Raw genomic sequence first — 25542 nt, 5'->3', positions numbered from 1 at the left:
AGACAAGACAGTCCAAAAAAAAAAAAGAAACAGTCTAGTTTAAAGAAGCCGTTTGTTAATGTTTTGTAGCAAGAAATGTTTGATTTTGTTTTTTGTTTTTTTTTTTTTTTTGTTTTTCTTTCTCCTTTACTCGGAACTCTCAGCAGCCTGTCCTCATTGCGTATTCATTATACAAACGACTGGGGACCGAAATGCCTGGTAGTTCTTCTGGGTATGATTATGACGCGACAAGAAAATGAAATAAAGTGATCCACAGAATGGAGTGTTGAACATTTTGAAACCAAGAGCCTTGTGGTGTTGTGAGAAGGAAATGGTGACGGCTTCACATTTAATCTGAGGAATGAGTCTTCAGACTGACGAAGACACGAGATGTCTGGCACATCGTTCCGAGTTTCCAGCTGGAAAATACACCTTTTTTCGTCACATTTGTCTTCTCGGAAGGATTTGGCTACTCAATAATTGACGCCCTCCTCCCAAGAGGATTAATGACACGAGATCGCGCGTCTAAGAATCCACACGTGAAATATGACAAACTTGATCCTCGTGTAAAGGACACATGCACACATCTCACACATTCTTTCTTCACGTCAAACGTCATCGACACAAAATATTAAATATAAACTTCTTTTTTGTATTACGGGGATTCGTCAGTACTTTCTATATCATTTTTGTAGTATGTCTTCTCTCTGATTTCAAGTTCTTCCGTTTCCCTGTCAAACAGTAGCAAGAATGCCGCGCCAAGCATGAAGATGGCCGCTCCCCAACCGATTCCGTAAGCCCAGCCGAATTCCCACCGGACTTGTACTCGAGCCTCAATCTCACTCAAAAACATCACAGGAAAAACTATTAAGGAAATGACCTCACAAATAACTGCAAGAAGAAAAAAAGAAATACGAGAAAAATGGATATAAATGAAACAAAAAGAAATCATTTTTAGAAATGCATATCTCTTGTGCAGGAAGGCATTTCTACATTTTTATGCCAGTACCAAATATAAAAAAGCGGATGGGAAAAATGGATGAGGAAATAAACGTCAGAAGTAAAATCGATAGCATCAGTACCACATCATACGGGATTTCAAAGGATTTTTAATTCCCTTTACGATCAGTTTCTACCACGTGCAAAAAGCGAAATCCGAGTTTGGTGACCTACCAAAGTAACCGAAATGAAAACAATGCAAGAATATATAACAGTACCATTATGTGTGGTTGTCATACGACTGAAGAAATGAAAATGTACGATATCAGCAAGTCACAAATATAAAATCCGTCAAACTAACCAGATATGTAAAATTTGTTTAGTGTTTATCGCCGTGTTCAAGAATTTTTCACTAATATGATGACAGTCAGGTTTATGGGTGGAGGGAACCGGAGCGCTCAGAGGAAACCACCAACCTTCTTCAAGTAGCTGACAAATCACCTGACTTTTGATATAATTTAATGAATGCATACTGATAATAATAATAGATGACATAAATATATGTAATTTGTAAAATATAACTGCTATTCATACCACCTTCTTATAAGTAACGCCAGATTTGACGTTTATAAATTTTTTTCAAAGGAAATGTCAATAGAACGTATTAACGTTTGTTTTTACCTGCTGAAAACATGGCGATTGTGGCTAGTCTATAAAAGGTGTATTTCCATTTGGAGCTTGAACTTCGTAAACCGAGCACTGTCAATATTGTGGCACTTAAGCAGATCGCCATGGATACCAGACACAACGTCCGACAGATCTCCACCCATGCTGAAAAGAAAGGAAGACAAATTAGATTATGAAGACATCTCCATTTCAATATTTTCTCTCTGTAGTTTATTTTTCATTTATGACTATGGTGTGAAAAAAACTGAACTGAAGATTTTCTTTTCTTTCTTTTTTTTGAGTTGGCGACATTTTGCATTTTTTTTAACGTACTGTCTTTCTCGCCTAAGTTTGTCTGATAAATCGTATACTGACACCAGTATACTTCTGTAGTCTTTGCAAGAAACACCCGGGATCTATTTTTCTTATCACAAAAGTTTGAGTAGAATTAACCAGATTGCATGGATTGTGTTTCCTGTCTATCAGATTACACTGAATAGCAGTCAGCTCGGTTTCCGCTCAAGCAATTCTTCAAATTTTCGGCACAATAAAAAATGATTGCGAACAAGGCTCTTTTAGCAAAATATTAAAGATCCGTAAAACCGAAAGCGAACCACATTTCCATTCGAAAGACCGAAAAGTGAACCGAACAACCACACGGACAGGGAAGAGTTAGGGCATTCAAGGATGACGCGTGAAACTGCAGAATTAAGCTCTTCAGTTCAACTGTGAAGAAGGTTTTTCCTGAACAACTGACGCGGTGCTCAACTGATTGCAACAGTGTAAAGAATCAACAGTAGATTTCTTTACAAGCCAAGCCTTCAGTTTCTGCTAAATGTATCATTCTTACTTACTGAATAAATAAATATTCAATATTGGCGTAATATACTTCTAAGTCCCAGAACTCTGAAAATATCTGCTAGCACAAATAAATTGTCCGCAAAAACTATATTTGAAATGAAATTTTCGCAACAAACTTTATTTGCAATTAACGGTTTCCAGCAAATTGTATTTGCAATGAATTGTTCGCAACAAACTGTACTTGCAATGAATTGCTCGCAACAAACAGAACCTACAATGGCTTGTTCGCAAAAAACTTTACTTGAAATGAATTGTTCGCAACAAACTGAACTTACAATGAATTTTTCGCAACAAACTTTACTTGCAATGAATTGTGCACAGCAAATTGTATTTGCCATGAATTGTTCGCAACAAACTTTACATGCAATGGATTGTTCGCAACAAACTGTACTTGCAAACGATTGTTGGCAACAAAGTGTATTTGCAATGGATTGTTCGCAACAAACTGTATTTGCAATGATTGTTCGCAACAGTTGCAAGCTGTATTTGCAATGAATTGTTTATGAGTTTATAAACGATAGTGTATAATCAGCATGTTTTGACGACTGATGAACTGTAATTTAAAGGGACTTTGCCCAAACCAGTCCATAGCTCCAACAAATTATGTCAAGCAGAAAACTATAATTCCATAAATAAATTGTCAAATAACAGGTATATGATAATGGCGGGTTATGTTATGTTATTTTTTTAAGTGATTATAGTCTTTTACGCCGCACCGATGACGATCTAGAGATTGTAGGCAGACTTTCCCATGCACATCCGAACGGAGAGGAATCCAGCATATGACCATAGCGACCGTATTGGTCAGAAATGTCCTGGGGATATGTGCTGCGCTAACGCTCTAAGAACTCGGCCACGGACGCCCCTGGCATACAGGAATCCAAAAAGTCGGATCATAAAATCATAATTCATATTGTTAAAGGGATAACCAACATTTCATTGACACGTTTTTCTGGCAATACACATTCAAAAACCGGAAAGCAGATTTATTAGAGTGTAACGTTAAAAACTGTAGAAATGTGAAGATTTTATGAACGAAAATCAAGTGGATTACTTGAACCTTTGGTCTCTAAAAGAAAAGACAACAGACCAAATGTATATATGCATCGATAAAGTATTACACGTGAAGTTTGAAAAGCATACCTTTTTGTTTTTGTGATGTTCTCTTGACCGAGATATCTCAGTTCAAAGAAAGCCAAATCGCCTACATTGAGAACATCGAAAGCGCTGTCATGATATCAACTTTAACCAATCAGGAGCTAGGTATTACTATGACCCGAGGACGTAACTGTTTCCGCTTACGTCACCCGAGCCTTGTTATGCCTTTCAATCGTAAGTGCGTAAAGTACGAGAGACGGACGAAGTTGTATTTTCAGTTTCCTGATTGATACTTGATTTCTAGAATTAGCAAGCACGTCAGAAAAACTGTGCTCCTTTAGGTTTATTTCCATAGTTCTTCATAAATAACTCATGGTACCGATATATTATTTCTTTTAAACGCTAACTCAGGTAATTTGACAAGAAGCCGTATCTCTCGGGTTACAATTTTCCAGTAATCATACTGTAATAGCTGCTCTGGTTTTGCTCTCTATGTTGTAAGTGTTGTATGTTGTAACAATTTATCTCACTGTTTCACTATTTTTCCCCTGATTACCCACTTTGTTATTATCGCCACAGTTGGTTGTTCACATCCCGTGGTTCTCTTGTCGCCAAAGCCCAATTATTAACACGTTTTCTTAAGTGTTAGGTTTCTTCTCGTGCAACCCTCGCATCAATATGGCTGAAACACTACCGATATGGCGTTAAGCCATAATCATTCATTCATTCTCACGGCACCTATATAGGAAGCTGCAATTGCTTCAAAAAGCAAACGTCAACTTCTCTTAAGCTAGTATTTCTCTTATGACTGAACAGAAAGGTTCAGAAAGGTTATGTGAGGATTAATCTGGCTAATTCCAAAGCTTACACATTCTCAACACCGGGCTAAAGGCGTATTTATATCCAGAAAACATAACCTTTTTGAGGTACCTGCGCGGATATATCGATAAACCAAATAGATAAACTTGAAGCTACGATGTTGTTTAAATTAGGCGTCAAACTTAAAACTTAATCAGTTAAAATCAACTCATTCATCTAATGCAGTCTACGGAAAGTCTGTAAACAATAATTCAGCGTCTATAATTAGGTACTTAATTTGGCCATTATGAACTACATGCATACATTGATATGGATCATTTGATTTTATGTATGCTTTAAAGACAAGATTACACCAATAATATCTCTTTGAAGATTTTAGCAAGGAACTTTGTACTGCAAAGGTTTAGTCTTGAGCATTTTTCAAAGTTTACTCTTGGACTTTATTTGTCAAATAAAACAAAGACCATTTTCAGAGAATGTATGTATGCAATTTCAATGGAATTGTTCAAATGAAAATGTAGTCTGGGAAAACACTGTGAAAGTAACGAGAGATAGTGGGTACACTCAAAAAATTAATCTGTTAAATTCAAAAGAAAGTATGTTGTCTGAGTGATGCTATATATGTATTCTGTTATTACAACACAATATTGCGTCATATTCCACATAATGTCCTGTTAGTCTAATAGAATGGTTATGTTGAATTAATAGAACATGTGTGTTATATGTAACTGAATAAACTACTACTAGAATATATTCTAGCATCACTAAGATAACAGACTTTCTGTTAAATTTAACAGATTAATTTTTTGAGTGTAGGTTTCAGGAAAATTATGAAATAATGTACACTCTACTTCTTTACTCGCCTCGATATTGATGAAATAGTGCCAGTTTGGCATTAACTTCCCATCATTCGTTCAACTTAACGGCACACTGAGTCGAGCACAAGACCATGTGATAAACGCATATATCACCCATGTTTAGCCTGTGTGAAAGTTGCATAAGACATCATGAATCAATATGACCTCATCACAGTTACAGGGTTCAGAGAAATTCAATACATATACACAACAATTCACTTACATCTGGCGTCATTTTTTCCACAGTTCACCTCTTTTTCATTGACCCAAAAACAGATTTCCCACAATCCTTCTCTCTGTTTGTCAGCCTCCAGCCATGTTGTAGCAGCCACCGACAGTGTCATTAACAACAAGGAGATCCCACCACATAGCACAGCGATCACCTGGAAAACAAATATTCGCAGAAATTTAATGATTAATTTCAACATTTTCGTTTTAGGACACTGTTGTCCTTTCTGTATTGTGACTCCAATAGTTTACTTTTATCAGTGTATGACACTTTATATCGTTATGCATGATAGACAGAAATCTGTTACCTTGTTTGAAATATATAAGAATTACAGCAAAGAGAGTGAAACCAAAGCAGTGACGACTGTGTGATAGTTGGCTTACGGTCACAGGTATTACCGATAAAATCTGGCCTCCTGTCATATCTCAATCAGGATTTATTTATTTGATTAGTGTTTCACGCCGTGCTCAAGAAGATTTCACTTACTCTACGGCGCCCAGCATTATGGAGGAAACTGGGCAGAGACCGAAGGAAACTCACGATCATCCGCAGGTTGCTGAGAGACCTTCCCATGTACTAAATAGAATTAAAGGTTGTTGTAGGTCTATATGTTGTAGTGTTATGGTCTTAGGGAGGACCCAAAGCCCCAATTCAGTAATAAATACACGAGTTCTGATTTGGTATTTACATGTGGACATCAAGGAGATGCCATGTTTAATAAAGCATACCACAAATACTCCTTTAAAATAGATTAATAAACACAAGAGCAAAAACACCGTCGTAAAGGGTTACAAATCTTCAGTTAAAACAGATTTAGCAAACACATGGACAAAAAAGTTTACAAAACAGCTGTATTCAGCCACTACAAGTCTTCACTTAAAAGAAATTTTAACAAAAACAAGGACCTACGCAACGTTGAAATGACCGTACGCATGCACCACATCTGCAATTGAAAAAAATTGTAACAAAAAACAGGGACGTAAACAATGTTAAACTGACTGTGTTCACACACAACATCTTCACTTAAAATAAATTGTAACAAAAAACAGTGACGTAAAGAATCGTCATAATCCTCATTTAAAATACATGTAGCAAACGCCGGGACAAAAAACGTTGAAAGTCAAAATGGTCGTGTCTGAGAACAACAGAAAAGAGCTGTTCAACAAGACCTGATATAACATGTTTGCGTCACATCATAAATTCTGGCTACAAATCTAATAGGCTATATGGTTTTCCGTGCTTTGCATGTAAATATAATTAGGACGTATAGCAGAGGGAAACACCAGAGCGGCGACGACAGTGTGATAGCTGGCAAATAGTCACAGGTAACCGGTGAACGTAACCGGCCTCTTGTCAACTTACCTAAGTTAGGGTTTTATTCTAACTGTTCATATAAATGCATAAACAGTAGCAAATCACACGCCCCCTTAATCAGAATTGGGTAAAAAAAATATACGGCGATGTTAATTGCAATTCATAAAACGTCACCGGTATAGAATTACTTGTACTCAAAATACAGATTTAGGTGTTTGCGCTAGAAAAATCACCAGGAAAACTCCGTGAAAATTTTACAACCAATCTTGACTGAAAAAGGAACTCAACAAGAGCATTGTAAAAAAGGAAATGCCGCTTGCCCCAGATCAGCTAATTGCCTCCAGTATGGCTGCTGCTAATGGAATGTTAACGTTAAATGATTGGCGGGACCCCTATCTGCCCATTTTCACAGAAGAGAGTATCAAGGGAGGTAATGCATTCAGTGATCAATATCTGTCTTATCGCAATGTGCCAGCTACAATCCCCATTATCAATCATTATAAACAAAACAATTTCCCAAAGGTAAATGTAAGCCGGTATCGCGTATATCATGCTATATGGTTTAACCGATTGCAGCATATTCCGTATATTGGAGAAAAAACAAAAAAAAAAGGCCGATCTATCATATAGCTTGGATGAGGCAGTGGTGTTTAAATTTATTTGTTTATTTATTTGATTGGTGTTTTACGCCGTACTTAAGAATATTTCACTTAAACGACGGCGGCCAACATTATGGTGGGAGGAAACTGGACAGAGCCCGGGGGAAACCCACGATCACCCGCAGGTTGCTGAAGACCTTCCCACTTACGACCGGAGAGAAAGCCAGCATGAGCTGGTGTTTAAATGGCAAGCCCTACATGTAACTGATGTGAGTTGAGTAAGATGTATTGGTGCTAAAATGGTAACTTACGGTGTTTGGTGATGGCCGTGGTGTTGAAGTGATAGCGGATGAGGTTGGATGTTGGCCGTTGTGTTTAAGTGGTAATAGTTGGGTCTGGGTGTTGGGTGTGTTGTTTTAATGGTAACTGATGAGGCACATAGGGTGTTGGCTGTGGTTTAGTGGTAACTAATGAGGTACACTGGGTGTTGGCTGTGGTTTAGTGGTAACTGATGAGGTACATTGTGTGTTGGCTGTGGTTTAGTTGTAACTGATGAGGTACATTGTGTGTTGGCTGTGGTTTGGTGGTGACTAATGAGGTACATTGGGTGTTGGCTGTGGTTTAGTGGTAACTGATGAGGTACACTGGGTATTGGCTGTGGTTTAGTGGTAACTGATGAGGTACATTGGGTGTTGGCTGTGGTTTAGTGGTAACTGATGTGTATGCTTGTTGGTCGTGAGGCTAAAGTGGTAACTAATATGGTTGTTTGTTGGCCGGGGTGTTTAAATAATAACTGATATGCGTGAGGCCGTGGTGTTTAATGGTGGGGTTAGGGTAGGCTGTGGAGTTTTTAGAGCTAACATGCAACTGATGTGGGTTGGGCGTCGTCCATGGTATTTAAATGGCCAACAATGGGCTCTTATGCTGGCAATGATGTTTAAGTGGCGGTGTAAGTAGGTGCCTTCGGTGTTTAAATGGCCAATAATGGGCTCTGATGTTGGCAGTGGTGTTTAAGTGGCGGTGTTAGTAGGTGCCTTCGGTGTTTAAATGGCCAACAATGGGCTCTGGTGTTGGCAGTTGTGTTTAAGTGGTAATGGTAGGCACCTACCAACATCATCAGTTATCAAAGGCCACCAATGGGCTCTGGTATTGGCAGTGGTGTTTAAGTGGTAACTGATGGTGTTGGTAGGTGCCTTCGGTGTTTAAATGGCCACCAATGGGCTCTGGTGTTTGCAGTGGTTTTTATGTAGTAAGCGATGGAGTTGGGGCGAGTTTAGCTAGACTTCAACACTTTATCACTTCGGATTCGTTATTTATGAATCAAGGCAAACAGTACAGAAAGAAAACCAACTTCATCAATAATGAACTAATGGGCTTTGAGCCCATGATTCTTATCTCCAATCGGCTATGATGAACGAGGAGGATCAAAATATAAATCATCATTAGCAAATAAGCGCTCATGGCCGTAAAATGTGCAACTTTTGATTTCCGTTTTTCTTTGTAAGCCTTCTTGATAACGATTTATTTGATTGATAGCATCCACTGTGATAATAACATCAACAGTGATAATAACGTCCACAGTGATAGTAACATACAGTGATCATAACATACACAGCAATGATGACATCCACAGTGATGATAACATCCGCAGTGATACTAACATCCACAGTGATGATAACAAACACAGTGATTATAACATCCACAATGATAAATAACATCCACAGTGATAGAACATCCACAGTGATGATAACATCCACAGTGATAGAACATCCACAGTGATAAATAACATCCCCAGTGATGATAACATCCACAATGATAAATAACATCCACAGTGATAGAACATCCACAGTGATAAATAACATCCACAGTGATAGAACATCCACAGTGATGATAACATCCACAGTGATGATAACATACACAGCGATATAACATCCCAAGTTCTGTCCGCATCGGAGATCAGCCAGCATCTATACATCACCCAACACGAGCAGGGAAGCTGCTGCTAGCTGTTACCTGACAGCACAAATTTTAACCGCACTATATGGAATGTAATGGTGAGATTTAGATCGACACAGATTAGATATATATATGGGTATTTGTATTTTTATTTGAGATTAAGCCTATAGATCTGGAAAGTTTGACCTACAAGCATGACTATGAAAAAAACATTTTAGTAACAAAAATGACTGGAGCTACACAAACCACACAAAATGGTCCCTCTCAAAGTAACTATATATTTGACACTGTAGGACATTCCCCTGAATGTCCAGCTTATTCGGTAAAGGTATGCAGGGAAGCGCACTGGTGTCACAGAGAGAAAAAAAATGTTTTCTAAAAATTTCGTCTTCTTTTTTACTTTTTTTTTCTTGTAATTTCGACTTCTTACGTCGAAATTTTGACTTTTCTCTCGTTTTTTATGTGTGCAAAATATGGATTTCCTGTCGGGTCATTCCCATTCCCACACTCTCTGATGACACACGAAGACATCCTGAATCGTGGACAGTCGTACCTAAGGTATATATGCATGGTTGGCCCTTAATAGCGATATCAAGTAACAATATAGCTGTAGTCATATGCAAAACCTTTACTTCTCGACAGGTTTTAGTCCATGTTGAAATATCGAGATAACAAAGTCGAAATTTTGAGATAAATGTTTTTCCGCAAGTATACCTGGAAAAACAAATACATATTTTGCCCTTAATTTGGTATAGTTTGTTACGGTACAGTTTAATGATATAACTGATTACACATGACACCGTATACATTGCGGGTCGTGCGGGATATGCTACACGTTAAGGCATGTCAAGGGTACCGTTCGTTGAAGGCTCTCATGGTTATCGCTTCGATATACACATATTCTCTGACACATTCCCAGTCGTCTGGGTTTGCCGCATTTGTACAAAATGGAATACAGTGTTATGTGCCGAGAGCTACATGTGAAGGCCATAAGGCGAAATGTTCGACAAAGGAAATGTCCTGGGTTCATTTCCTCCATTTGCTTTCATTGCCCATCAGGCGAAATGTTCGACAAATGAAATGTCATTGGTTCATTTCATTCATTTGCTTTCATTGTCCATAAGGCGAAATGTTCAACAGAGGAAATGTCTAGGTTTATTTCCTTCATTTGCTTTCATTGTCCATAAGGCGAAATGTTCGACAAGAGAAATGCCCTGGGTTCATTTCCTCCATTTGCTTTCATTGCCCATAAGGCGAAATGTTCGACAAGGGAAATGTCCTAGGTTTATTTCCTTCATTTGCTTGCATTGTCCACAAGGCGAAATGTTCGAGAAGGGAAATGTCCTGGGTTCATTTCCTCCATTTGCTTTCATTGCCCATAAGGCGAAATGTTCGACAAGGGAAATGTCCTGGGTTCATTTCCTTCATTTGCTTTCATTGTCCATAAGGCGAAATGTTCGACAAGGGAACTGTCCTAGGTTCATTTCCTTCATTTGCTTTCATTGTCCATAAGGCGAAATGTTCAACAAGAGGGAGCATCCTTGGTTCAGTTCCTTTGCGTGCAATGTCCATAGAACGAAATGTTCAAAAACGGAGATGTCCCGGATTCATTTCCTTCATATGCTTTCACTGAGCATGAGCTTATAAAAATGTAAATAAAATAAAAATTTAATCAAATAAAAAAAATCAGTTAACTAGCACATTTCTTCGCAGGTGGGTGAGATTTTACATGAATATGTTTGAAATTGATACGATATCGCCCTGCATGAGAAAAGACGAGACAACTAGAGCCATCGTCTCTTGATTGAAAGATGTGGGTTCAATCCCAATGTCGGCAATACACTAAAACTGTAATGCAAACTAATTATAAAGTCTTAAATATATCCATCAAATTGATATTTTGTACCACTGATTCTGTGCTGTGTTAGTACCATTTCAGCAAATTTCGAGCAAATACGTATCATGCTACAAATGTCATGTTTGGTAATGACGTTTCAAAGTTTTTTACTTAGCGCAAAATGACCTCTTAAAACAGGCTCCAGGTGAAGACCAAGTAAAGACATGGGTTCAGTCCCAAAGTGCACTTATCAGTAAAACTTTAATCCGGTCAATTTAGGTCAATTTATCCCTGCATATTGTGACTGCATGGGTGTGGATGCCGGGACACAGCACAATAAATTTGTAAATATTGATAATCGAAATAATTATTCATCTGATAATAATTGATGTTGATTAACATTAATTTAAAGGGATGTAGAATCGACGATGATTGGTTGATTGTGAAGAAATGTTGTAATAACTACAGACTTCAGCTCAACCTAGGCTTGCCTAAATATCAGCTAATTAGCGACGACCTTGTTTAGCCCTTTGTAATAAGTAATTAAGGGCGTTAATCATTTTTATACTGATATGTTTTCTGGGTAAGGCTAAATGGTGTCTAAAATCGTTGTTTTTTTATTATATTTTATTTTTTTGTTGGAAAAGGGCGTTAATACTATCGAGGAAATTTCTAAATAAAACACTTAAGTTTGCCAATTGATTGATTTCTATAATGCCTTAAGCAAGTTTACTTTATTTACATGAGGGAAATTACTGCCGTGATTGGCGAAAACATCTGGCAAGCCAGTGGTGTATTTTCCTACACACGAACCAGATTTTCATCCGCAGTTGCTTGTGATTGGATAAGAAGAAGTGGTACCATCCAATGAAGTTAATGTATGGAAGGCCACATAAATGGACATACAATCGCTCTATATGTGCCTAGCAAACTTTAATCATGTAACATAAAATTATCGGTCTTCGGTAATCAGCCTTTGTTTTGGTTTCTATGGCTAAATCATTAGCCTTTAGTTTGTTCTTAGCACGCATTTCAGTTTCTGTCTCAGACATAGCATCCTTTGCTGGTTGGTAAAGAGAGGCAAGGTTCGTGGCATCTGATAAACGTCCCCATATAGACAATGAGGATCAATGAAAACAGTCTGGGCCTCAGGGCTAATTAGGTTAGAACTCCGAATACCCTTCCTCTCACGCCTCCCCTCCCCTCCCCCCCCCCCCCCCAACTTCTTGGGGAGACAGTACATGTACACACCACGATCCCTGATGACGTGACCATCTAATTGTGAGACTGATACAGTTGCGCTATTACCGTTAGATCGTGTTACAAAACACGCCTCAGTTATTACAAGTCACGGTTAATGAAAGTCTAGACTGACGCCCTAAACACATCGCTCATTTTAGATAAACACAAGGTCACTTTACTTGTTTAGTGTCAAAGAGTCTCTAAACGCCGTACAGCGCGTGCAGCGAAAAACGTGTTGATAGAGAGCATAGCCCTGGGAAGTGTTTTACAACATCTGTCACTGCCGTACTTCACTTACGGCATGCTTGCTTGTACAGAACAGTAAGACTGGAAACGCTAGTAACGGGTAACTACAGAAGCCAGGCAGGGTTTTTATGATAACCATATATGCATAAACGAACTAGTAAATGTATACAGAAAAAAATACGCATGTAAACATATGGGGGAATTTAGAAATTCTTCAAGTACACAATTCGAAGATTCCTATCTCCGCTGTCATGTTGGCTTCCTCACCGGCCGTACTTGGAAAGGTCTGTCAGTAACCTGCGGATTGTCGTGGATTTTCCCCGGGCTCTGACCGGTTTCCTCCCACTATAATGCTGGCCGCGATCGTATGAAATATTCTTGAGTACGGCGTAAAACACCAAACAAATAAATAAATAAATCCTATCTCCGCCGTCAATTTTGGTGTGGCCTTGGTGGCGATAGGTCGTCGACGGCAAGTCGTTTGCAAATCAAATGTCTGTCATTTATAGAAGGCCACTTACTTGCAGCAACAAGGCTTCAAAGTTTTTACCTCACACATGGAAAGTTCGTCAGTAACTTGCCGAAGGCTGGTGGATTAGCCCAGGCACTTGCGTTTTCTCCGTCAATAATGCTGAGCGACATAAGTGAAAAATTCCTGGGTGCGTCGTTCAGGCAAAAATCGAATAAATAACTAAACCATTCAGAGACATTAGCAAAAAGTGATGAAAGGAACTATTTGAAGGACTATACCAATCAGTATTGTAGCTCACACTCACATCGGTTTTTTTTTTGTATAATTTGCACTTGTTAGTATGGCCTAGTATATACAAGCTCTTGTCCAAGATGACAATATAAGACTACAGCATAGAGAGTAAAACCAGAGCAGCGACGACAGTGTGAGAATTGGCAAACGGTCAAATGTAACGATGAAATACGTCAGTTTATTTATTTATTTATTTATTTATTTGATTGGTGTTTTACGCCGTACACAAGAATATTTCACTTATGTATGCGACGGCGGCCAGCATTATGGTGGTTGGAAACCGGGCCGAGCCCGGGGGAAACCCACGACAATCCGCAGGTTGCTGGCAGACCTACGTCAGTTTACCTCAGTCAGGGTTTTATTCAAAGTGTCAACGTTAATGCTGACAAATTTAAGATGTTACTGGTCTAGAAACTGGTCTAGAAACACAGGCATGTGTTTCGGACAATATTCTACCGTTTGGTAGTTTTTGTCTATATTACCAAATTGTCTATTTTTCAATAAATGTTCAGCAGCTGTGTGAAAAATTGCTATATTAAGTGCTATATTAATACAAAACAAATGTTACTGTTTAGTTCGGGCTAAAATGAACACCTGGCTTAACTCAGCATCCAACCTGAAGAACTGTCCTCCGAAATAGGCTCATTCGTTCAAAACTGTTGTAAGACTTAATACCAGATTTAACTTTAAGCTAAGTCTAGCCACGTCGTTAGCTGGGGCAAATAAACCGGATTAAATGCCCCCAGTTTCAGAGCTTGAACCGGTTTATCTGGGCCCTTTTGAACGGTAACAGGATTAAACGCCCCGGGTACACAGAGGTCAGGATGACGTCGTAATTACTAAACCGGCTTAAATGTGACCGTGTGAACGGGTAAATCCCTAAACTGGCTTAAAACCGACTTGGCCACATGGTTATGTGCACGTACGGATTATTAGAGCTGGTTTAGATGTAAACCAGTTCAGATTTGATCCGGTTCAAATCTTGGGCTTGTAAGCGCGGTAGTAGACTTCAGTTGTTACATGTGCGGCTGTGCATCTCCAAGTTGCGTGGCCACCACCAGCACATGAACACTTGTGTTGCCTCGTTTTCTAAACCTCTCGTGTATGCCGGGCTCAATGTTAAAGTTTTATAGCTTTGTAAGATAGTACCATTAGGCGGTGTCTACACGGTAAACATCGGGAGAGCGAACGGGTGTTACCCATAATGACGTCACGATCAGCAGGCATCTGGTAGGGTCAATCAATACATCCCATATGCTATTGATATTTCCTCGAAGACGGAGATAGCTGCATGATATTTACCTTATGACGGAGCCAGCTGGCTGATATTTCTCTTATTTCTCAGCTGGAGCCAGCTGAGGGTTATGTGGCTAACTCATAAACCTCAAAGATTCTCCACATCTGAGAGCAAGAATATAATATATGTTCAGACAGCAGAACTGATTTAAGATATTGGATGTTCAAAACCGATTAAACTTTGACACTGTTTTGAGTTCAAACTATCCACCCCAACTCCAATTTGTGATTTTCAGAAATTCAAGCTGACAAGTGAGCAGAGAACGCAGATAAAAGTAAAACACAGATGTCTCCAGCAGACACCTGGAGTACAGGTAATATCTTCCACCAGAGGGAATACAGGTAATATCTGACACCTGAGGGAGTACAGGTAATATCTGACACCTGGAGGAGTACAGGTAATATCTGACACCTGAGGGAGTACAGGTAATATCTGATACCTGGAGGAGTACAGGTAATATCTGACACCTGAGGGAGTACAGGTAATATCTGATACCTGGAGGAGTACAGGTAATATCTGACACCTGGAGGAGTACAGGTAATGTCTGACACTTGAAGGAGTACAGGTAATATCTGATATCTGGAGGGATACAGGTAATATCTGACACCTGGAGGAGTACAGGTAATATCTGACACCTGGAGGAGTAAAGGTAATATCTGACACCTGAAGGAGTACAGGTAATGTCTGACACTTGAATGAGTAAAGGTAATATCTGACACCTGGAGGAGTACAGGTAATGTCTGACACTTGAAGGAGTGCAGGTAATATCTGATATCTGGAGGGATACAGGTAATATCTGACACCTGGAGGAGTACAGGTAATATCTGACACCTGGAGGAGTAAAGGTAATATCTGACACCTGAAGGAGTACAGGTAATGTCTGACACTTGAATGAGTAAAGGTAATATCTGACACCTGGAGGAGTACAGGTAATGTCTGACACTTGAAGGAGTGCAGGTAATATCTGATATCTGGAGGGGTACAGGTAATATCTGACAACTGGAGGAGTACAGGTAATATTTGACACCCGGAGGAGTACAGGTAATATCTGACACTTGAAGGAACAAAGGTAATATCTGACAAATAGAAGAGTGTAGGTAATATCTGACACCTGAAGTAGCACAGGTAATATTTGACACCTCAAGGAGTACAGGTAATATCTGAGATCTGAAGTAGTACAGGTAATATCTGACACCTGAAGGAGTACAGGTAATATCTGACATCTGAAGTAGTACAGGTAATATCTGACACCTGAAGTAGTACAGGTAATATCTGACACCTGAAGTAGTACAGGTAATACCAGACGCTTGGAGGAGAACAGGTAATATCTGACACCTGAACTAGTACAGATAATGTCTAACACCTGAAGTAGTACAGGTAATATCTGACACCTGGAGGGGTACAGGTAATATCTAACACCTGGAGGGTTACAGGCAATCTCACATTTGTAGGGGTACAGCTAATATCGTAACCTGAAGTAGTGCAGCTAATATTTTACGCCTGAAAAATCGCGGTTTAAGCCTGTGGTTTGTGAACTACCCAGACACCTCAGAGGTAAGACTTCTGCGATTCATTGCCATCTTTTGACGGTGGTCAATCACCTTACCGATTTACTCCGACTGAAACATAAGGAATTGTTTGTAGCCTCATCTAAACTCACCCTTTGATTTCACAGGACAATTTATCCATGGTGACGGCTTGATATAATGACACTCTGTGATAACAATGAAGATCGTTTGCAATGGTTGAATGTAGCCCCTACGACAAAGTTCAATCGGTTTAGTCTTTGAATTCATACACATCGTAGCTAATCGCAGCTGAGCTGGTCTTTACGACCACCTACGACCATTCCAGCCGCCTCACAATCGCAGGCGATTGCTTCAGATATTTCAGAGTCTCCATGAGTAGTCATTAAATCTGTCCATACGATTTAAGGAGGTTACTTTGGCGATTTTGGAGCAGTAATATTTTGGAGCCAAAAGCCACTGCCTTCACGGCGAGAAATTCTACTGCAAAAGTACACCTGGATAAGGCGTTAATGAAAGAAAATGTGAAATTAACGAAGATTCAGATGTGAAGTAAAGAACGAAAGTCAAAGATCAACAGCCTTGTCTGCTTAACTTGATTTCTCTTCAACGCCATCAACAGTTTTAGTCTGTTTACAGTCCCGCAGCAATTTCCCTCTAGTGATTAACACCTAACGAGTTGAGCCTACTGCGGTCCGTACCAATAGACGGGGCAGAATGGAATCGGTCCGCTTGTAGCGTGTTTGACGTCTAGTCGTTCATCAATCTTCCCTACCCACATTTACGCGGCCAGAACAACAGTTTTACGACAGTTTTCCATTAGTACTAATGCAAAAAGTTGACATACCAGCCACACGTCTCCCCAAAGGTGAAGTTCTCACGTGACGATGTCCGTAGGATTAGGTGCACCTGGCATTCAGCTACTGCGGGAAATTTGAAATCTCAAATACCGTCAACATCAATCAACACACCTTTCTGAAATTCATATGGACAATTTCTACCCCATTCCCTTGGCATTGTAAACCTTCCTATATTCTCATATAAACATGGACTTACACGGACTATATGTAGGCTACTCAAAATGTCTTTTCATAAAATAGTGTCTGGTATTTTTGAACCAGCCCTTCTAGACTTTGATTCAAAAATTGTTCTCTTCCAAATCAATCTGCTTGATTAAGCAATTGGCTCAAATCAAAATTTATCTGCTTGGTTCTATATCTGTTCAGTTCAAATTTAATCTCTTTCAGTCAAAATCTGTGTGACTGGAAGAAATATCAACTACCTGAAATCACATATTAGCATATTAAAAGCAAAGAACACACTAGCATGAATTGCACGTTAGATAAAAGATCATTAAATACTGTTCGGGAAAATAGCTTGACTTGTTTTTTTTTTTACAATATTTTTCGACCTGTTAAAATGCATTTAAAGCTTTGGATTCTACTGTGGTCTTTTCTGACCCTACTGGGACCGGTGATTCTCTGCCACTTGACACACACAGACTGCTATATTTCATCATTCAGAATGCATCTTCATTTAGAGCTACAAATACCATCAACAAATAGACCTTGAAACGAAATGTATCAAGCCAAAAATATTGCTGTGACGTCACTGATACCCCCTGGGTCCCAACAGACCACCATAGAATCCTATGTTTTAAATGTATTTTAGTTGGTCCCAACAGACCACCATAGAATCCTGTGTTTTAAATGCGTTTTAGTCGGTTAGAAAAATTCTAAAAAAATAAATCAAACTATTTTCCTGGATAGTGTTTAATAGTCTTTCATCTGATAAATGCTTTATTTTAGTTTTCTTTGCTTTTTATTATTAGTATGTTATTTCCTTGCCTTGCTGCCACAGATAATAAATCTCACGTTATAGGAAATTGGATTTGCATCTGAAATCTGACCTCCAGCCGTGCACATGCAGATACGCACGTGAATTTATCATTTGCTCATCTACGCCAAGAGGCAAATGACGTCAGAATCACTATTGTCTAATGAGAACCCACGGGCAGATGTCTCCGATTTTGACACCTATCGCACATCCTTGTTCCCGATATCTATATGTATACATTGCTGCCACAAGAAGAACAAAGTATGTATACACACATCAAATGGTCCCTCGTCACTATATGACTGAAAGATTGCTAAGTACGACGTAAAATCCCATGCATACATGTATATATGAAGTGCCCGTAAAAATAAACACTACTATATTATAATAAAGCATCATATATACAGATAGTGTTTATGTATTTTTAAAAAAAGACCAAATATGTAGGCCTATGACGGAGTGGAGTAGACAGGCCCTACTATTATATAAAAACCCACCATCTTTCGCCAGGTACCGTAACCCATAACCCTTCTATCTACAGGACATAGCCCAACCAGCCAGAGGTGGACACGAGCTAAGGCCGATCAGACCCAGCACAAAGTGAAGCTTTGGCCAGTTACTAGTAACTATTTTATCTCAGTGCGAATGCGCTTGTGCGAGCAACCCCCCACCCCCATCCGCACACACACACACTGGTCGGAGGCCCCTGGTATGCTGGGAAGCGACTATGCTGGCGAAAGACTTACCTTACTTTGCCACTAGTTTTACTCTACTATAGGTATAAAAACAATATATAATACCAGATGGGCGCATGCGTGGGGGATTCCTAATCTGCATTAAATGTAAGCATAAAAAATACAGTTCTACGTAACGTGAATAGTAAATCGCTTCTCATTTACATCTTACCACCTCTATTAACTATGTATATATTACTTCTTGCGTGTTTGTTTGGGAATTGGCGTTATAGGTTGTTATGAAACTATCTGATTCTGGACAAAGATAATTTGTAGAGATTTTTATTCAAGAGTTTAATCAATATTGTCATGAATAGGCGTTATAAATCTGTATCTCCTTTAAACTTTTGCTGAACCAGAAGTATAGACTCCATCCCTTCGCTCCCATTCCACCCTACCGTTTCTAACGGGCTAACCTACTGATCTCGATTAAGTCGAAGTACATGTAATTGTCTCATATTTACCTGTCGTATACATGGCAACGCCACGTAGCGATCGCATTTAAGGATGGTAGTTTAAGAATTAAACCGAATAAATTTTAAACAAATCAGTAAGTATATATATCCACAAGTGAATCATTATAAATTAGAGGTTTTAGGGTGGTGACAGCTAATAATAGTACCTATACCCACCTTTAGCGGTCTGACGATGGCCACTGTTTCCAGAGCCGACGTCGGGGCCATCATCTTTCTGTCCTCGGCTGACATGACTCGTTAGTCCTGAACTCTTCTGTGCTGGATAATGGCACGAGCCTGGAAGGTACAGGGAGTATACCAATACGGGCAGACAACCCACCGAATGCAACCACGAATGACACCCTCGATCTCTGCACGATTGTGTATTCAAAACAAACCCGATGAAAAGGGTATGCAGGCCTAGATATGCATCCTCTCAGGCCTCATATCACATCATCGGGAAATCTACATCCTTGTATCTCTCGATCGAGGGAACCTTTGTCTCTTGATTAAATTCCAGAAGCCAAGTCCGTCGGGATGGTACTGTCAGTGCAATAATCACTTACGCGAACACACACGAGGCTAGGTGAAGGCGATCGCCCTACCGAGAGTGGTCTGCTTACCTCGGTATGGACCGGTGTGGTTCACTTTTCACCTTACTCCCGGTGCACCATTGTTGCATCTTTCGCAGCAGCGCCGGCCAACAAATGATGCGGAGTCTACACGGATAATTTTAGCTCAGTCTTTGGTTACCCTGGCCGGCGCTTCCCTTACGCCTGCTATGGTTTTCTAGTGCCTAGCTGGTCGTCTGTACACACCGTGTGAAACCACTGTCTGGTGCGAAAGCCGCATAGCATGTTTAAATCTTATTGGTATGTTGTTCAAGGCTTCCACAGCAACATACAAGCACATCTGTGTCCGTTTCAAGAAAGCAGTTTGTTGCTTTCATGCACCTGCAAATCGTGCAAGGCTGCCGTTGGCCCCGCGAAGCGTGAAGTGATGTTTTCTAGTATCACCCCGTGAAATGTCGACTAACCTCGAGCCTTTCCAGCCAACCCAGGAGCATTCGACGTTCCCTGACATTTATCCCCTGCTGGAGTTCTCGTTCAGTACACAGGGAAGACAAGCTGGTATCGACAGCTTGCCATGTCAGTCTCTGCTCTCTTATTGATTCAGCCTAATGTGTGACGCTCTCTTAAATATTTGTGCTATTCTGATACTGAAGTTATTACAATTGTATCTCTCAGCACAATCTATAGATTACGCTTAACTTAAACTTGCTGCTATTGTTGGCTGATGTGTATAAAGCGTCACTCTTGCAGCAACCAATCTGCCTTGGACCAATGAGGTTGCCTGTTCGAATCCAGCTTTCGCTTATATCGGTGTCATGTTAGCCTCCCGATGAATGGCAAGTGTGTCAATAGTTTTCCCCACCCACACTTTAACAGTATCTGCAGTATTATTAATTACGGCAAAACGGCTTTACGCCTTAAACAAATAAATAAATAAGTGTTTCAAAAATTTACTGAGTATTTTAATTTCTTGGAAAGTCTGTTTACCGAAGATGAAAGATTTCAGATAATAACGAAAGCTATTTGTATTTAGACTGTCGGAAAAAGGTTTGAATTTTTGTAAGTTGAGATCGTCATTGTTGATACAAATATATGGTAATATTATTTTTAAACTATGATCGTGAAAACACGTATGTTTGCGATAAAATCGTATAAAATCTGTGGCACAACGAGTTAGGATTTTCAGCACATTGAAATAGGTGTGCTCTGGTTGAACCTGGAGAACACGTGGTCTCCTTGTATGACGTCACAGTATGTGCTCAGATTGATGTAACATGAAGATGAAATCCATCCGTTTAATGAGCCATATACTACACAGATTGGCTGGCTGATCTACCGTAAAAAAAACTTCCCTGACAGATACCCCTCAGCACTGGATCCTGCAGAAATGATAGGGAACGTAAGATGGAAACAATCCGAGTTATGAGTCATTAACTTCACAGCTTGGACCTGAATAGTCTACAGGGAGAAACGTGCCAGAATATACCCTTCAGCACTGGATCCTATAGAAATAATAAGCATCCACAGGTGGGCATAGTAATAACAGAATTTCATAAGATCGATTGTCCAGAATTATGAGGGAAATGGTTATGAGTTGTCTAAACGCACCCAGAACGCAATATATCTAAAATCCCTGCAGTGAAGCCAAATGGGTTCTACACTGGAACGCATTGACAACATAAGAGCAGGAAAAATCGATTGACGAATACAAGAAAATTAGCATTTTGCATGACACAGCTTTGCTTATGCTATGCTTTGGGTTTTGACGTCGTACTTAATTGTTCAGTCAGACGACGACAAAGAGTCATTAGGTGTGTGTACATATCACTATGTTTCCTTGCAGCAGGGTGAGTCCCTGCCGTCACTGAAGTATAACATAACTTTGCCCAAAAAAATGGAATACGTATCAGGTATTAATATGATAGTGTTTGTCCTTGTGGCACGGACGAAATGACACAAACTATATCAAAATTGCAAAGCATCATGTAATGGGATAAAGCTTTACGTCCTCTAAAATCGGTCTGCATTGTGGCGTCTAAACCAACCACGATGGGCTCTGTCGAGGAAAAGAAAGTGACTATTAGAGAAGTGCATATCCAGCAACGTCGGTTTACTGTAGAACTTAATTTTGCATAGTAGCCAGACAAGAGGCCGTATTCCACCGGTTACGCATGATATCACACTGTCTTCGCTGCTCTGGTTCAACCCTCTATTTTGTACGTCTTTAATAATATCACTAAATATGCATATCCAGCAACGTCGGTTTACTGTAGAATTTAATTTTGCATAGTAGCCAGACAAGAGGCCGTATTCCACCGGTTACGCATGATATCACACTGTCTTCGCTGCTCTGGTTCAACCCTCTATTTTGTACGTCTTTAATAATATCACTAAATATGCATATCCAGCAACGTCGGTTTACTGTAGAATTTAATTTTGCATAGTAGCCAGACAAGAGACCGTATTTCACCGGTTACGCGTGATATCACACTGTCTTCGCTGCTCTGGTTCAACCCTCTATTTTGTACGTCTTTAATTATATCACTAAATATACCCAGTAAGCAAAGGCCTTTTCATGATGTTAATGCGGATTATTTGATGAGATCGTTGATTTATATTTATATTATTTATTAATAAGAGATTATAATGACTAGTCTAGAGGTATGTATCTTGCTTTTGATGATAATAGGGACAAATAACCCAACAGTAATCAGCTGAAGCCTTTCGACATACTTACAACAGAGTCACCAATACACATATGACAATGCAGTCACCAATACACCAATAACAACAGAGTCACCAATACACATATGACAATGGAGCCACCAACACACCAATAACAATGGAGTTACTAATACACCAATAACCGTGGAGTTACCAAAACACCAATAACAACGGAGGCGCCAATACACCAATAACTATGGAGCCACGAATACGCCAAAAACAATGGAGTCACCAATACGCAAATAACATTGGAGTCACAAATACGCCAATAACAACGGAGCCACCAATACACCAATAACAATGGAGTCACCAATACGCCAATAACAAGGGAGCCACAAATATACCAATAACAATGGAGCCACCAATACACCAATAACAACGGATGCACCAATACACCAATAACAATGGAGCCAACAATAACAACGGAGGCATCATTACACCAAAAACAATGAAGCCACGAATACGCCAATAACAATGAAGTCACCAATACGCAAATAACAATGGAGCCACCAATACGCCAGTAACAACGGAGCCACCAATACACAAATAACAACGGAGCCATCAATAACAATGCTACCACCAAACCATTGAGGCACCAATACACTAATAACAATGGAGCCACCAATACACCAATAACAATGGAGCCACCAATACACCAATAACAACGGAGCCACCAATACGCAAATAACAACGGAGCCATCAATAACAATGCTACCACCAAACCATTGAGGCACCAATACACTAATAACAATGGAGCCACCAATACATCAATAACAACGGAGCCACCAACACATCGATAACAATAGAGCCACCAATGCGCCAATAACAATAGAGCCATAAATAACAATGCAACCACCAACAATGAAGGCACCAATACACTAATAACAATGGAGCCAACAATACACCAATAACAATGGAGGCACCAATACACCAATAACAACAGGTCCACCAACACATCAATAACAACGGAGCCACCAATAACAATGCTACCACCAAACCATTGAGGCACCAATACACTAATAACAATGGAGCCACCAATACATCAATGACAACGGGGCCACCAACACATCAATAACAATAGAGCCACCAATACGCCAATAACAATGGAGCCATAAATAACAATGCAACCACCAAACCATTGAGGCACCAATACACTAATAGCAATGGAGCCACCAATACATCAATAACAACGGGTCCACCAATACATCAATAACAATGGAGGCACCAATACACTAATCACGGAGCCACCAATACACTTATAACAATAAAGCCACCAATAACAATGTAGCCACCAATACATCATTAATAGCGGAGCCACCAGTGCGTTAGTTATATTATATATAACAAATATCAGCGTTTGGTACTTAGTGAAAATGGCTTCCAAAGTCTTAAACCAGAAGAATATTTTTCCGAAATACTTTTCTGTTGGAAAGAAACTTCATTTCTGGGAAGACACTAATATTTACGTAAACATCAAAAGCTAATTAATCAATGAAATATACACATAGACAGAACGCATGGAGCTCATGTAGACAGGACCGGAGATAATATATCATCGTCTACGTCTGATAGTCTTACTCGGATAAACAGAGTTCGGGGAGAATTGGCCACACGCTGTGGTATAATAAATTGAGTCGTTGTCAAGTTAGTCTGCTTGTACTTAATAACGAAACTGCCTGTCTACAGAGAGATCAACGAATACACAGTGTATATATATGCTCAAGGTAATAAGTTTTAACGTAGTATCTATAAGATCTTCTGACCCATGAGCCAATGTGGTCGCTGTGAGTTCAAGTCCAGCTCATGCTGTTTTTCTCTCCAGCTGTACATGGGAAGGTCTTCAGCAATCTACGGATGGGCGTGGGTTTCCTCCACAATAATGCTGGTCGCCGTCGTCTAAGTGAAATAGTCTTGGGTACGGCGTAAAACACCAATCAAATAAATAAATATAAGATCTTCTTCCTCCACGCATATCTCACCGCCGTCAAACAATTAAAAAAATTACTCAGCACGGCGTTAAACACGAATAGAATAAATCATTACAATAAAATAAATCAATATTTATGGCAGAATATCTCCGGAAGTAAGCCAATGACCGCTACCGAAGTAATCATACACCAAAAGATTTCGTGGTAACGGGCACATTTAATTCTGCGCCTCTGGGAAACTTTCTTCCTAGACTTAAGGAGATAAGCTTTTTGTCTCCTATCTTGTACGTTTTTCAGGTCACTGAACTACTCTGAAAGCAGTAACAAGCTCTGCTTTCATCATCAGACACCCTTGTAGAAAATCTAGGCGGGCGTATTAATTTTGGTCACAATATATCACATATGTGGTCACATGCATGAGAAGATTAGTATATACCCCTAAAAATGTTTTTACACATTTACCGCCACATTCCCCGAAATAACTCATTTCTGTGCCTGTACAAATAAACCATAACTATAGTAGTTAGGTATTTGAATCTTCCATGCACACATGCTTCTGCTGCTTGCCTGCCGCCATGAAGTCATTCCAACTTTCACTGAATGAAAATATCTAGGTTAGCAGTACTACATTGCAGTATACGACAGAACAACCTCTTTTAGTAACATAATTAAATCCTCTACACTGACATACTAAGACTAAATTAGATGGGTTTTTTTCACCACCCTATTTCCTAGGTCTTAAATATTAACAAAGAACACTTGACGTATTCACCAGGCGCTTTTTCCGAGTCCGTAATACCGCTCTGAGCGGAGAAAAAACTGATCGTGCAGTCTAAGATGAGTTGGATGGGATAACTTACCAGCTGTGGTGTCCTCTCCATGAACAGAACAGGTGTATACTCCTCCAGTGCTGTCAGTTACAGTGTATACTCCGCTAGTATTGTCAGTTACAGAGTATACTCCGCCAATGTTGTCACGATCCACCTTATACTCCGCCCATATTGTCACAATACACGGCATACTCCGCCGGAGTAGGACATCGGGCACACGCATGTACCCTTCGTA

At 39.7% G+C, this 25542-nt stretch overlaps 1 protein-coding gene across 2 annotated transcripts; it reads right to left on the bottom strand.

The window, feature by feature from the left end:
• Nucleotides 1-295: 295 nt before the first annotated feature.
• Nucleotides 296-25468, bottom strand: LOC135475566 (transmembrane protein 47-like). Of its 2 annotated transcripts, none has more exons than XM_064755490.1 (4): nucleotides 25338-25468; nucleotides 5443-5602; nucleotides 1600-1749; nucleotides 296-870 (listed from the first exon to the last, which is right to left on the bottom strand). In XM_064755490.1, exons 1-4 carry the CDS (start codon nucleotides 25356-25358, stop codon nucleotides 635-637), a joined length of 567 nt encoding a protein of 188 aa, XP_064611560.1. In that variant the 5' UTR covers nucleotides 25359-25468; the 3' UTR covers nucleotides 296-634. The 2 variants fall into 2 exon arrangements, with proteins under 2 accessions (XP_064611560.1, XP_064611559.1); XM_064755489.1 differs by lacking the exon at nucleotides 25338-25468 and adding an exon at nucleotides 19431-20225.
• Between the last annotated feature and the right edge of the window lie 74 nt (nucleotides 25469-25542).

The sequence above is a fragment of the Liolophura sinensis genome, chromosome 9, assembly GCF_032854445.1.
Source record: "Liolophura sinensis isolate JHLJ2023 chromosome 9, CUHK_Ljap_v2, whole genome shotgun sequence".
Classification (NCBI taxonomy): Eukaryota; Metazoa; Mollusca; class Polyplacophora; order Chitonida; family Chitonidae; genus Liolophura; species Liolophura sinensis.
This window is presented reverse-complemented; position numbering and strand designations above follow the sequence as displayed.